Here is a 15,672-nt window from a genome sequence, read left to right on the forward strand (position 1 = left end):
AAGGCAGCCGACGTCATTACATCAGTCTTTCTTACCGTGGAGCCTGTATCAGAAGCAGTTCTCACGAGTGCTGGTCGGTCGCTATCAGAAGCTGAATTTCAGCTGAAAACATCTAAAGCTAAGTACCCCATTGGGGATCCTTTTTTCTTGCACTAACCGATGTCCAAAAAAGTTAACAATTGTCTCGCCTGTGGAAAGCAGATCCCACACCGAGACTTCCATTCTTACTGCATCATTTGTTTAGGCCCAGACCACGACATCCCCCGTTGCCAGTTCTGTGCCCTCTTTAATGCGAGAACCGTTCGCCGTAGAGCTCTTTTTGTAGACAGTTATTTTCGTGTTCCGTGTTTACATTCTGATATGGTGTCCATCAGCCAACAATCTTTGGACATTCTGAAAAAACGTAGAGATAAAGATAGAGACAGACCACACAAGGCTAAACCTTCTGACAATGCTACCACTAAGCAGGTTGTCGGTTCTCTGGAATTCAGTGAGGCGCTTTCGCGGCCCCTGATGCCCGATTCAGTATCTACGCAAGCCTCTACCAAGACCCTTTCGGAGTCTGGTGTGCCGTAGAAATCTTCTTCGTATTCTGAGCCTTTGGCTGTCTCTGCCTCGGTTGGGTTCGGAGCCATGACCCAGGCACCAACTTCCAAGGAGGCCTTTCACACAGCCAAATCTAGATAAAAAAGGACGTCATCACATCTAACTACCGTTTTTCTTAGACCAACAGATTCTCTCAGGCCTAGAAGCCAGGCCACTCCTAGGAGATCTGATTCTAGCCACCATCTTGCTAATGCTCCCCCACCCCAAGCACACATGCCTGACTGTGTCAATTCAAACGAGTTAGCACATTTACTGCACTCTGCTTGTCATTTGACCAAACAAAGATTACAATGTGAACCGTCTAGCAGGACAGCAGTGACAGGATCTGTTATTAGGAGACATGCATGGCTGAAGGAACAACCTCTCCCTGATCATGTCAAATCTAAACTTATTGATGTACCTCCTAGATAAGGAGCGCTTATTTTGGGGAAAAAGCAGAAGAGGTGCTTAAAAAGATGGAAGACAAAGCAAAATCTATGTAAACAGTAAAATATTTCTTTCAAGGTCAACCTCCCAGATTCAGCAGGAATTTTCCCTCTAAGCACTGGGCCTTCCCTGCACCTAGCAGACAGGGCCAAGGTAAGGGACTGACCATTCAGGCCTCTATCCCAGAGCTACCAGAGAAGCAAACAATGAACCATTCTGTCTCTAAGGCAGGGAGTTCTAAGCCAACCTTCTATGGCAAACAGTCACAATGATGCCCCCTTCCCCCTCTGCCCTCCCTTCACTCATCAAAAACTAGGAGAAAGGTTTTCCCTCTTCAAAGACGATTGCCTTTCTGTAACAAAGGACTAATGTGTCTTAAATATCATTTCTCAGGGATACATATTCTCTGTCAGCGAACTCCCAATTCCAAGAGGGTACGCAAACTTACCTCCAAGTCAGTGGGCAGAGGCATTGAAACAGGTCCAAACTCTCATATCCCAGGGGGCAGTAGAACCTGTCTCCCCCAGATCAAACAGGCAAAGGTTTTCATTCCAGCCTGTTCCTTGTTCCCAGAAAAGAGGATACTTGGTGCCCCATCCTGGCTCTATCCAAACTGAACACCTCCCTGGTGGTTCCCAGATTCAAAATGCTAACTTTCAGCAGCTGCTGCCTGTGCTAACAAAAAAATGCCTGGCTAGTGACCCTAGACCTAAAAGATGCCTACCTCCACATCCCCATCAGGGAATCGTGCAGAAAATTCCTGTGCTTCAGAGTAGGCTCACAACACTTTCAGTTCTCTGAGCTGCCCTTTGGCTTATCTACTGCTCCCAGAGTATTCACCAAATGTTTTACCCCACCCATAACATTCTGCAGACAAAGAAGTATACAGATTTACTGTTACCTGGACAACTGCCTCATTCAGGCAGAGTGCATAGAAAAACTGCTCCAGGACCTTCTTTTTGTCAAATCACTCCTAACTTCCCTAGGGTTCACCATCAACAAGAAGAAATCAAAACAAAACCCCATCAGGAAGATCATTTTCTTGGGAGCTGTGGTAGACACAGCATCCCAAATGGCCTTCCTATCCCCAGAAAAGCAGAGCTTTCTGCCTTTCTACCTTACCCAGCTGGCCTCCGGAAGTCACCTCACTGCGAGGAAGTTCCTGCAAGCCCTAGGATACATGGCATCTTGCATCCTTTTCATTCCTCTGGCCAGGCTTCACATGAGAAAACTTCAGTGGTATTTAAAGAACTTTGGTGCCAGCACTCTCAGTCCCTAGAGACCTCCCACCCTCTGATCCCATGTATAAGGGCCGAGTTTCTCTGGTGAGCAGAGGCCTGTACCAGGAACAAGGGTCTTCCCTTCATCCTCCGCCATTCCGACCAGACCATCACCACCGATGCCTCAGACATTGCTTGGGGTGCTCACTTAACAGACAGGTGCACCCAAGGTCTTTGGGATGCCCAACAACTTCACTTCCACATCAGTCAGAAAGAAATGATGGCAGTACAAAAGGCTCTAACATCCTTCAAACCCCATCACATGCCATCTCCTTATAAAAACAGACAACACCACAGTAATGTGGTAGATCAACAAATGGGGGGGACCCAATCCTACCCCCTGTGCAGGTTGGCCATGAGTCTCTGGCTTACAGCCACCTCCATGGGTCTACACCTAATTGCCCAGTACCTACCAAGGGTCAACAAAACACTGGGAAACCACCTAAGCGGAACCCCCCATGAATGGCAGCTCCACAGGAAAATCTTTTTGCAAATCACTCAGGAGTGGTGGACTCTGGAAGTGGATCTCTTTGCCTCGCACCTCAACCACCAACTGCATAGGTTCTGTACCAGGGAATATCACCTACTAGCGTGGAAGGTGGATGCTTTGACCTTCCCCTGGACTCCCTCTTTGTGTACGCGTTCCCTCCTCTGCCCCTTATTCTCAAGGTTCTAATCAGAGTAAGGGAGGGGAGACCAAAGGCCATCCTCATTGCTCCAGATTTGCACAGACACCATTGGTACCCCTTATTGCACTGCCTGACCTTACAGCCCCCAAAGCAGTTTCCCCTGATCTCCGACCTCTTGACCCAGGTGAGGGGGAAAGTACTGCGTCCAGACTTACAGACTCTCAAGCTTTCAGCATGGCTTATACCTTAAAAGCTAACAAGGAGTCCCTGTTAAGAAAACTGGTCCTAGACATCATCACAGGGGCCAGAAGGCCCAGCACCAGAAAATCATACGCAGGGAAATGCAAAGATTCTGCTTCTGTAACCAGTCCAAAGGGGCCAGTACCTCCCATCCTTCCATCCCTCTTATCTTGGATTACCTAGCCGAGTTGCACAATAGTGGTCTCTCTTTCTCCTCTGTTAAAATCCATGGTTCTGCCATTTCTGCCCATTATGTTTCAGACCCACCCCTATTCTCTCATCCTTAGATTAAGCAATTCCTCAGAGGGGCTTCTAATATCAAACCTCCCAGAAGTCCTCCCACGCCACCCTGGGACCGGAGTTATGTTGTAGAAAAACTAACCTTACCTCCTTTCAAACCGACTGCTTCTACAGAATTGAAATACCTGTCATGGAAGACTGCCTTCCTACTAGCTGTCACCTCAGCCAGAAGGGTATCAGAACTTCAGGCTCTCATGGCTGTTGAACTCTTCATCATTTTCCATGCAGACAGGGTCTCCCTGAGGACTAACCCCTCCTTTATGCCAAAGGTGGTATCTGATGTGTGACCCTCAACCAGGCCATACGCCTACCCACCTTCTTTCCTAACCCTCAAAATAAGGGGGAAAGAATTCTTCACTCGCTAGACGTGCGCAGACAACTCAGATCCTGTCTGGACCATACTAAACCATTCAGAAAAACAGACCACAGACCACTTATCAGCTTTGCCTCTGGGGCAAAGGGGAAGCCCATTTCCAAACAAACCATTTCGAAATGGATATCACACTGCATCCATTTCTGCTACAGACTACATGGGAACCCCCTCCCCCCAAGTCTATCCGTACCCATTCCACTAGGGCAGCCTCTACTTCCACAGCCTTCCTCAGAGGAGTCCCCAACAGGGAAATGTTGGAAGCGGCCACCTGACCTCTGTCCATACCTTTACAAAGCATTACCACCTACCTCTTTTTTCTAAGTCTAGGGAAGGGTTTGCCTCTGCAGTTCTGCAGGGTCTGTCGACCCATTCCTAGGACTCAACCTCTCCTTCCACCCCTCTCCTCAGCTTTGGGAATCCTCCCAAAGGTGATAACTGCAACAGTGAAACACGAAGAACATAGTATAGTTGTGTACACTTACCATAAATGTAGATGTTCAAGTGTATTCACCGTTGCAGTCCAGGTTTCCCTCCCTCCATCCCCCTTATATCCTCTTCCCCTAGGGGGACATAAGCTTCCCACGATGGCTTTTAGCCACCAGGACCACTTTACCTTATTTCCTTGTGCTTCCGATGGGTTAGGGCAAGAAAAACTGATGTAAAGACGTCAGCTGCCTTGCTTTATAGCACTGACGACCTGACATCAGACTATAGGCGACTGCAGCAGACGCAAAAAAAATTGACTCTGGTATTCGGGGCAACCGAGGGCTACCACAGTAGGGATAACCCACAGGTGATGACTGCAACAGTGAATACACTTGAACATCTACATTTATGGTAAGTGTACACAACTGTACTTTATGGTGTACAGTAGTGGTGGGCATGTGTGCTACAAATTGTGAGAGTTTCATAGCAAAATACAGTTAAACACCAGGTGATACGATAGTAGGGTATCTACGGTGTGTCCAACAAAATATCTGATAATGTAGTAGCAGAAAAGTCTTGTAACAGTAAAGAAACAAAAGCTATACTGCTGTGAAGTAGTCTGCTAGATTTTTTTTCACATACATGCACACACTTGGATGTGTGTCTTCTTAACACCCCCTCCCCCACACACACGCACACACGTTTTCTCAGACTCAGCAGCTGCACTATATGTTGTCACACTTTGGATAACACGGTGCTGTTCTGGGTGTGTGTGTCACTGGTCCATTAGTACCATTGTTTAGGGTTACCCAGGGTACACCTCTGATTCCCTCAGTCTTCAGCTAGCATGTTTTGCATGATTGACTTATTTCCAGCTGAGCACAGGAAAAGGCAAGACTGTATGTGTGCCAATGTAAGAAACTGTCCTCAATGTTCATTATTCAGCATGCTGGAACTCCATTTCTTGGGTGTCAATGTATAGTGGAGTTCAAGCAGGACAAACTGAAGCTGAGTAGATCTTTGACCTACAGTACCAAACACTGCAGTGTGTTATGGCCTTTATGTAGCAGCAGAGTAACTTAAGTTGCTGTCTGACCTATGGATCACCATCCAAGCAAGACCTCTGATGACCAGAGTAGTTTCCCCTTACTTATGTTTTAAGTAGGGAGCTTTGTCTTGAGAAACAAGAAAAGAATCTTGCACCTGATGTTTAAAGTTAACAAATGTTTTCAGTACTCTTTTTAAACATGAGAAGGAAGGTTCTGTTTTAATTACTGTGTACTGATTGGTTTAATGTATACTGTGATGTTTTCTGTTTAAAGTTCAACTAATTTGCTAAGCTTTTGTATGGGTGTGTGTGTTTTTTCTTTCAGGCCTGCCTTCACTTCAGTGACAATAACGAATGTAAAAGCATATGTCCATCTCCAACAACTTATAATTCTGTCACCTTCCAGACAGTGCAAAACAAGAATGGCAGATTCATTGTTGGCGCTACCTGTGTCAAGCAGTGCCCCTGTAAGTGGTTCAGCTTTTTGACATATATTTGTTTTTAAGGGCTGTTTATCTAAGAATGCGAGCATCCTGTTAAATACAAACTTCAGCAATAGCAGAATACTGGCCCGCCACAGCATTTCCTAACTCCCCAAAAGATCTTGTTGCCCTATGATATGCATCTTGCTGCCATAACAAGAAAATGTATGTTTGATGTTTTTTTCTTGATTCTTCGTGGCAGCCTTTTGACAGTTTTCCTGGATCTGTGACGTCCCTAGTACCTGCCTGGTTTTGTCTTCATGGACTGTGGCCCCACAAGTGGGAAAGACATTGTACGTGACTGGAGAACAGCCAGAGAGTAGTTTAGTGCATGCCAGTACCGCTTCATTGTGACAGTTGTGGAGGGATTTTTGCTTTGTCCCACACATCATCCAGTATGCATGCATCATGCATGTGCTGTTGGCCTAGTCTTCAGTCTTCATCCCACCTTCTTCCCAGGGTAAGTGAACTCAGTCCCTATCCTTCCCCAAATGATTCCTCAAGAAACTTGTTTACTAATCAAATCTGAACCGTGTGGGTCACTATCAGGCTTCATCCCTCTGCACCACAGGGCTGGATGAACTGTTTTTCTTCTGCTTTTTTTTTGGAGCTTGAAGAGGAGCACAGGGCACAGCAGGTGGTGCACAGAATGGGGCACACTTTGTTGATTGAGTAAATCATTTCAACGGTTACATGGAGCCATGGAGCCTTCCACATTATGAGACAGGCACATTTTATGAAAAATTTGAATAAGTCACAGAGTTGAATAGTCAGTAACTCAGTATTTTATTACAGTAAGCTTGTGAAGGCTTCTAGATGGTAGAAGGCCCATCAGGTTTAACATGTACACAGTGATCATAAAAGAAAATGTTTGTTATGTTAGCAGTTGTTATGTAGACAGGTAGATGTTATTGTACTGCATATGTCTTCCCTAGATCACTGTTGCAGTATTTTGAACATTTGGGTCATCACATCAAATGAACTGGACATCCAGTGAAGTATCAATGCCAAAACCTTCCATAGACCTGTATGTTCAGTGTATGGCCTAAGCCATAGGTGTAAAAGTACGAAAGTGGGCGTGTGAATGTAAATCCTTAGACTTTCTCATTGCCAGTCTGAATGCAGGTATCACACTCATCTGTTGTTTCTACATGTGGCTGTTGGTGCCATTTGCCCTGTTTCAAGTAAGTGCCCCGTTGGGGAATTTTTATTTTTTCTCAATTGCATTGCTTTTTTTGCTCTATCAGATGTCAGCCAGGAGGGGAAAGTAAGATTGCCATAGGCAGGTTCCCAGCAGTGATCTTCACTGCCAGTGCCTTTTCTACTTGGGGGCAGAACATGATTATAAAAATTGTACAATCTGTCAGCCCTTTGTCCCAAAGATCTTAAGAATGTGACTTTCATCTCTCAACTCCTACTTGTAAACTCAGCACCTTAAGGGCCTCATCTAAATATAGCAGATCCTTCTACCCCCTTACATCCTACCTGTAGAAAAAAAAAATTGGGTTCAGGCATCTAGCCAGCATGACATTTCCCTGTGGTACATTCGGTTGGGGACACATTGCTGAAATTACATTTAGCTGCAGAGAAATATGGCTGTTGTGAATTCCCTGTGGAATTTCCTGCCTATGCCTGATATCATGACTGCCCAGTCGGACAAACCCTCAGAGGATGTTCTTCATCTCACATTGCTGCAGTCCTTACACTTGGGTAGTCCGCTGTCCTCGGTCGGCCCGAATATCAAAGTATAAGGCTGACGTCGGTCAAAGGCGCATTAGACTGACATCAGGACGTCAGGGTACAAATGCGCATGACCGACGTCATATCCTCAGTCTTTTTTGCTGCATGGTCCGATGTAGAAGCAGCGTTGCAAGTGCCGGTTGGCGTTCTGAAATTTTTCGAATTCGGAGTTTCAGACCAAGTCAAAGTTGGCTAAGTACCCCGTTGGGGAATATTTTAGTTTTTTCTTGCCTCAGTGGTTTACCGGATGTCAGAAAAAGTGAATAACTGTATTTCTTGTGGGAAACAGATACCGCATAGAGATTATCATACTTTGTGTATTCCTTGTTTAGGGCCTGAGCACGACGTTGTGGGGTGTCGCTTTTGTGCTAGATTCAAGAAGCGCACTATTAAGAGAAGGTTAGATTGTGCCAGGTTAGTCTTCGGGAAGCGGTGCAATTATAACATGCCGTCGGATGTTCCGACGCCCGCTTCTTCGAAGAAACGCAAGGACAAAGCAGCTAAGCCTAGGCAAGAAGAACCGTCCGTACCGGACGCCGGTTCTTTAGAGGTGTCGGTGGAGCCGGGGGTTCCACCGGAGGTTTCTCTGGAGTCCCAGGGGGAGACTTTGTTATTGCAGGATGTGGCCTCTCAGGAGGCAGATCAGGCTGAAGGGGCCTCTCAAGTTACTGTACTCCCTTCCCTTCCTAGGGTGGTTAGGCCCTCTCCTTCTGTTGCCAAGGCTTCTCCCAGAGGCAGGCCAGGTTTAGCTTCAGTTGGTGTCACCCCTAGTTCTTCAGGTTCTGTGCCCAAGAAGCATATGCTTAAAATGGCAGAAGATTTGATTACTTTGATTAGAGGTTCTTTGCCCCCTCCTGATAAGAGACCTAGGGTGGAACCTGAGTTGGGGAGTTTTGAGCAGGCTTCGGATGTTTCAGAGTCTTCGGCTGAAGACTTGCAGGAGTATTCTCCTTATTCTGATTCTGATGTGGATGATTCTACTCCTTCTGCTTCTCCTCCTGAAGATTTTTCTTTTTCAGAGACTCTTCATTCCATGAGGGAGCATTTTAAGTGGGAAGGTCAGGACTTCTCTGATTCCAGGAAAAGGCTTAGGGAATTTTTGTTTTTACCCCAGCATAGGCCTTTGGCTATACCTCCTGTTCTGGACGTGGTGGAAGATGTGTTTGCGGAGGCTTCTCTTAATCCTGTTTCTTTGCCACCTGCTCCTGTTAAGCCGGATAGGTATTACAGGGTGCCTGAAGCTCATAAGTATCTTTTTAAGAGTCCTAGGGCGGACCCAGAAACTGTTAGTCAGGGGCCTAAGGGTGTTAAGGCTTCTGTTGTTAAAAATCCGGTTCCTCCAGATAAAGAGGCCAGGGCTTTGGATAGATGGGGAAAGAAAGTCTATACTTCTTCCACCCTAGCTATGAGGGCTTTGAATTGCCAGTTTCACATGTTGAAATACCAAAACTATCTACTTTCTCAATTGAAGTCGAAGGTAGATGCTCTGGCGGAAGGTATTGAGTGTAAAGAGTTACAAGATTTAGTACATGTTTCTGAACAGGTGGGTAAGCATTCTTTGCAATGTGGTTTTGATGCTGTACAGGCCTCATCTAGGGTGGCTGCCACTGGGTCAGTTCTTCGCAGGCACGCCTGGCTGAGGGATCAGAATTTGTCTGACCATGTTAAGATAAGGATTTTAGATGCTCCTTTACAATCTGATGTGTTGTTTGGTTCACCTGTTGAGGCAGTCTTAAAGAAAATGGAAGACAAGGCTAAGTCTATGCAGACTGTTAAAGATTTTTTGCAGGTTCAGCCTCCGAAGTTTAGTAGAAATTGGCCTACCAAGGGGTGGACGTATCCTTCTTATGATTCCCAGTGTAGAGGTAGATCTAGACGTGGTAGGGGCAGAGCTCAGGGCTCTTTCAGGCCTAGAACAGGGAGTTCACCTGCACAGTCTTCGGGTGAGGGCAGGGGTCAGTCCTTTCGTAAACAGACCCAATGACCTACCTTTTCAGCTGCCAGAGCCTTCTCGTCTGGCAGCACCTTTGGGAGGAAGATTGGCACTTTTCAAGGAAAATTGGAGTTTAATTACCCAGGACAGATGGGTATTGGATATCATTCACCAAGGTTACAGGTTTTATTTCCATACCTTGCCTCCTTTCAAAGGCATGCCAGACGTTCCTCCTCAGCAAAGAATAGAGGCTCACAAACAAATTTCTCTGTTACTTCAAATAGGGGCCATACAGCCGGTACCTATGCCAGAAGTGGGCGTAGGATTTTATTCTCGCCTGTTCCTAGTACCAAAGAAGGGGAACACGTGGAGACCAATTTTGGATTTATCTATCCTCAACACTTATCTGGACATTCCCAAGTTCAAAATGTTGACGTTACAACAGCTTTTACCTCTGCTGGGCAAAGATCATTGGATGGTAACTTTGGATCTCAAGGAGGCTTACCTTCATGTTCCTATCAGACTGAGTTGCAGAAAATATCTGCGTTTTCGGGCTGGGACTTCTCATTATCAGTTCTCTGCATTGCCCTTTGGCTTATCTACTGCGCCCAGAGTGTTCACGAAAGTTCTGGCTCCAGTGATAGCTTTCTTCAGGCTAAAAGGAATACAGATCTATCCTTATTTGGACGATTGCCTGATTCTGGCTCAAGGAAGGGACGAGCTTCTTCATCATTTGGAATATGTGATAGCAGTGCTAAGATGCCTGGGGTATTCTGTGAACGAAATAAAGTCCAGTCTAGTACCCTCTCAGGACATGTGCTTTCTGGGTGTAAGACTGAATACAGCATCCCAGATGGCCTATTTGACCCCGGACAAACAAAAGAATCTTTCCCTTTACTTTCATCAATTGTCTCATCAGTCCAGGCTGACTGCAAGGACAGTCCTTCAAGCCTTGGGGTTCATGGCATCTTGTATTCTGGTGCTTCCCAATGCCAAACTGCATATGAGGAAGCTACAATGGTATCTCAAAAACGTATGGACACAGCACTGCCAGGATCTGGACACTGTCATTCAAATAATACCTTGCATTCAAAAGGAATTTTTGTGGTGGGCTCGGAATGTCACCTAAACAAGGGACTCTCTGTGACCCGGCCAGAGGCGAGTCAGATTCTAACGACAGATGCCTCAGACAAAGCTTGGGGAGCTCATCTAAATGGAAAGTGGATACAAGACAAGTGGCCTGCCAGACTACAACATCTACATATCAACTTGAAGGAGATGTTAGCAGTCCAGTTTGCATTAATAGCTTTCAAGGATTTACTTCTTCCAGGGCAGGTGTTGATTCTAACAGACAACACAACTGTCATGTGGTACATCAACAAGCAAGGGGGAACACATTCTTATCCTCTATGCAGGCAAGCAATGATTTTGTGGGAGACTGCTCTCAGTTTACAGCTTCATCTTCAGGCAAGGTTTCTGCCGGGAGCACAGAACTCCTTAGCAGATGTGTTGAGCAGAAGAATTATGGATCCCCACGAGTGGAAATTGGATCCCCATGTATTTCAGAAATTGACAGTGTCATGGGGAACTCCAGACATAGATCTGTTCGCTTCTCCACTAAACCACCAGCTGCCAAAGTTTTGCACGAAAAGGTTTCATCCCACAGCTTGGAAAGTGGATGCTCTTTCTTTCCATTGGAGCAATCTTCATGTGTATGCCTTTCCACCTCTGCCTCTCCTCCCAAAGGTACTTCTAAAGGTCAGACAGGACAAGCCAAGGATGATTTTAATAGCTCCAGATTGGCCTCGACAGCACTGGTACCCATTACTGAGAAGTCTGGTACGGGAGCCTCCATGGCCTTTGCCTTCGATTCCACACCTGTTGTCTCAGGAGGACAGTCATTTACTCAATGTCAAGCTTCACTCTCTTCACCTAACAGCCAGGCATATTCTGTTTTGAACCATAGAAGGTCTCAACTTCCACAGCAAGTTTTGAATGTTATTTTGGAAGCTAGAAGGCCTAGTACAAGGAAAGTGTACGCAGATAAATGGAAGAGATTTTTATTTTGGAGTGCAGCAAAGGATTTTGATGTTTCTGAGCCTAATTTAAGTATGGCTCTTCAATATCTTACTGAGTTACTGGACAAAGGTTTGTCCTTCTCTTCTATTAAGGTTCATGCTGCAGCAATTTCGGCTCACTATGATTGTGTCCCACCATTGTTTTCTCATCCTTTGTTCAAGCAATTTCTTAGAGGGGCAAAGAATATAAGACCCCACGTAGAGCTCCTACTCCTGCTTGGGATCTCAATTTTGTGTTGGAGAAACTCACTCTACAACCTTTTGAGCCTGCAGCTACTACCGAGTTGAAATATTTATCATGGAAGACTGCTTTTTGTTGGCCATTACCTCTGCAAGAAGGGTTTCTGAATTGCAGGCCCTTATGGCGGTTGAGCCTTTCTTAATTTTCCATAAGGATAGGGTATCTTTGCATACTAATCCTTCCTTTATGCCTAAAGTGGTTTCTAGTGTGGCTTTAAACCAAACTATTCATTTGCCTACTTTTTATGCAAATCCCCAAAATAAAGGGGAAAAGATTTTGCACACTTTAGATGTACACAGGCAGCTGCGATATTATTTGAGCAGAACTAAAGGGTTCAGGCAGTCTCAGCAGTTATTTGTTTCTTTTGCTTTGAGTTCTCAGGGCAAGCCTGTGTCAAAACAAACTATTTCTAAGTGGATTGGGTTTTGCATTGCTTTCTGTTATTCCCATCATGGCAAGGAGATTCCAGCTGGGATTAGGCCTCATTCCACTAGGGCTACTGCCACTTCGACAGCTTTTTTAAGGGGGTTGGCAACTAAAGATATTTTGGAGGCAGCTACTTGGAGTTCAGTGCATACTTTCTCTAAGCATTATCACCTTCCACTTTACTCTAAATCTAGGGCTGGTTTTGCCACTGCTATTTTACAGGGCATTTTGGCAGCTCCTGCTTCTTTATAGTTTTGCCATCCTCCCTTACCTCTGCTTTGGGATTCTACCCAAGTGTAAGGACTGCAGCAATGTGAGATGAAGAACATAGTACAGTTTTGTACCTACCATAAATGTAGATGTTCGAAGATCCACATTGCTGCAGTCCAATTTACCCTCCCTCCTTCCCCTCTGTAGTTAGAGGCGGTTGTGTGGGTTGGATTGTATATATTGTGTATATTGTATATATGGTACATATTATTAGTGCAAGGTTGGTTGGTTGGTTGTTTGCTGTTTTTTGGTTTTGACCTTTCTTTTAGGGTCTTCTGACATCTGGGGCAAGAAAAGACTGAGGATATGACGTCGGTCATGCGCATTTGTACCCTGACGTCCTGATGTCAGTCTAATGCGCCTTGACCGACGTCAGCCTTATACTTTGATATTCGGGCCGACCGAGGACAGCGGACTACCCAAGTGTAAGGACTGCAGCAATGTGGATCTTCGAACATCTACATTTATGGTAGGTACAAAACTGTACTTTTTGCCTGCCGTATCCTCTCTGATAAGATCCGACCATAAAATGGTCACTTTAGAAGTCACTATCTCCCCCAACCCCCCTCTAGCTAGGGTCAAACAAAAAGACATCTCCAAAGCTGATTACAGCCTCCTGAGGGATAATATAAACAGCTTCACAGCCCCCTCCCCCTCTTTAGGACCTGGCACCAGTATCCAAAACTATACCAAAGCCCTATACAAGCATTTATATTGATGCATGGAAACAGGAACACCCGTCAGGACTAAATCATCCTCCGCAAGGAAGAGTAAACCTGTCTGGTGGACATCTGCAATAAATAAACTCTATAACAAAAGGAAGAAAATGCTGTACAGGACCAAGAAGGAGCAGGTGCCCAATTGGATGCAATCTCTTCTTGGCTTGAACAAGCAAATAAGAGTACTAGTGAAATCCTCCAAAGCAAATTTCTAGTCCAAATTGGCCACATCTACTAGAGACAGTCATAAGGCCTTCTTCACATATGTCTGCAATCTCAAAGGAAACACCTAGATCTGTTCAGAACTGGTGGTCAAGGACACCACATATACAAATGCCGTAGATATAGCAAACTTGCTGGTTAACAGATTCAGCGAAAACTTCACCCCTCTGTTTCCTCCCCATCAGTAAATCAGGGCATACCCAGTACTTGCCCCTTCCCCTTATATCTAGGGAACAGGCCATCACTGCTCTCTCATAGGCAAAAAATACAACCTCCATGGGACCCGATAACATTCCAGGCTGCATCCTACAGGAACTCAGGCAGGAACTTAAGCACCATTAGGTGCCCTATTCAACCAAAGCCTGAGTACCGGTTTTGTCCTAGCTGAGTAGAGGACAACCACTGTCATCCATTTGCACAAAGTTGGAGCATCCACCGCTCCGGGAAATTATTGAACCATCAGCCTAACTAGCCTGATCTGCAAGGCCATGGAGCGAATTATCATGGACCTCATTAACAAGGACATTGGCAACCTCCAAACACTCAATCCCACACTGTTTGGCTTCATCAAGGGGAGGTCACTTCTGTTAAATTTACTTGACTTCTTTCAGACAGCAGTCACCAAAGCCATGGATGAGGGGAAGATGGTGCACACTGCCTACCTTGACCTGACCAAATCCTTCAACACTATTCCCCACTCAGGCTTAATAGACAAACTCTCTCAACTAGGCATCAATCCGTATATCACCATATGGGTAGCTGACTGGCTCACTGAAAGAACCCACCTAGACAAAATAGGGGAAGCCACCTCAAGCAGTAGACGTGTAACGAGCAGCATACCCCAGGGTTCAGTCTTGGTGTCTCTGTTGTTTGGGATATACTTTTCTCAGTTGCAGGCCAAAACCAGTGGGCTATGGCTGACAAGGTTTGCAGATGACTGCAAGATAGGCACTGTCATCCATTCCCCTAGTGAGGCAGGCATCCTACAAGAGGTCTCACCCAAACAAATGACTGGTGCCAGAAACATGGCCTGAAGCTGAATGCCAAACAATGCATCATCATCCCCTTTGAGGAGAGGGATGTCCCCACAAATTATCACATTAATAGCATCCTAAGCATGCAATCAGTCGTGAAGGATTTGGGCACCCAGGTTGATAGCAACCTAACTTTTGACCACCATGTTGCTTCCATTGTACGGAAAGCTTTCAGTAAGGGTATCTTATCCAGTGGCAAGGAGGTCATAACATCACTGTATTCTTCCCTTATAAGGCCCATTATTGAGTACAATACCCCATTTTGAAATCCCACCCCTTCAATTATTTAAATTTATTGGCCATCCTACAGTATTTCATAGTACCAAAATACAAAAGTAACCACCCCTTTCAGTCCATCTTGCTGTTTTAAAAATAGTAACTCTCCACTAAACCTTAACTTTTTAAACAGGTAAAACTCAAGTTACCTACTTTCATATCTAACTTCTCTAGTGCACACTGCAGAGTGCATTCTTTTCAATCTTACCTTTAAGCATCCCTGTTACTAGCACTTTCTCTAATACCTAAAAAGATCATCTCTACTTGACTCCAAGTAGACTTTTCTCTATCTGTTAAACCTAGCACTTGCTCCTACAGTACTTATTACCTTGATACGGCACTCTTATAGATAGCACCCCAAAAAGGCAAACCCCATTTCTCGGTCACCCACATCCCCCGGAATCTCTTTTAAAGTTTTTTTGTCTAGTCCTTCTAGCATGTCGAGGGATCAGTTGCTAGTGTCCTCTCCTGCTCAGCTGGTGAACCTGGGAATATTGAGGCAATGTTACAATTGCCTCATGTACATAGACAACCCTCTCCTCCTCCCACAAAACACAAATACATGCGAGAGATGCAACTATATGGCCAAACTGGAGGCTGAGCTCTCTCAACATAGGACTGGCAAGACCAGTCAGGAGGAGAAGGTTACCACACACACTATAGACCCAGTCTCACATAGTACCATCACAACCTCAAATCATACACATAAACACACAAAGACATACTCGCGGCTCTGATCAAAATCTACCAAAACAGCAGAGGCCACCAAAGCAGACACCCAAACAACCACCACCTCAGAACACAACACCTGCAACACATAGACCTCACAGTCAGAGTGTCAAACAGTCACAGCCCTTAAGGCCAAACACAATGCCAGACACACTAGTCATTGGTGACTCCATAGTCAGACACACTGACGTCCC

General features: G+C 45.4%; 1 protein-coding gene across 1 annotated transcript in view; it reads left to right on the forward strand.

The window, feature by feature from the left end:
* The window catches only part of ERBB2 (erb-b2 receptor tyrosine kinase 2), a 2,110,185-nt gene that overhangs the window by 708,230 nt on the left and 1,386,283 nt on the right, over positions 1-15,672 (forward strand). Inside the window, exon 8 of the mRNA XM_044071955.1 lies at positions 5,654-5,795. Coding sequence (XP_043927890.1) covers positions 5,654-5,795 — 142 coding nt within the window. The remainder of the gene's footprint in view (positions 1-5,653; positions 5,796-15,672) is intronic.

Source organism: Protopterus annectens, chromosome 5.part0 (assembly GCF_019279795.1).
Source record: "Protopterus annectens isolate FY-2018-M chromosome 5.part0, PAN1.0, whole genome shotgun sequence".
Taxonomy (NCBI): domain Eukaryota; kingdom Metazoa; phylum Chordata; order Ceratodontiformes; family Protopteridae; genus Protopterus; species Protopterus annectens.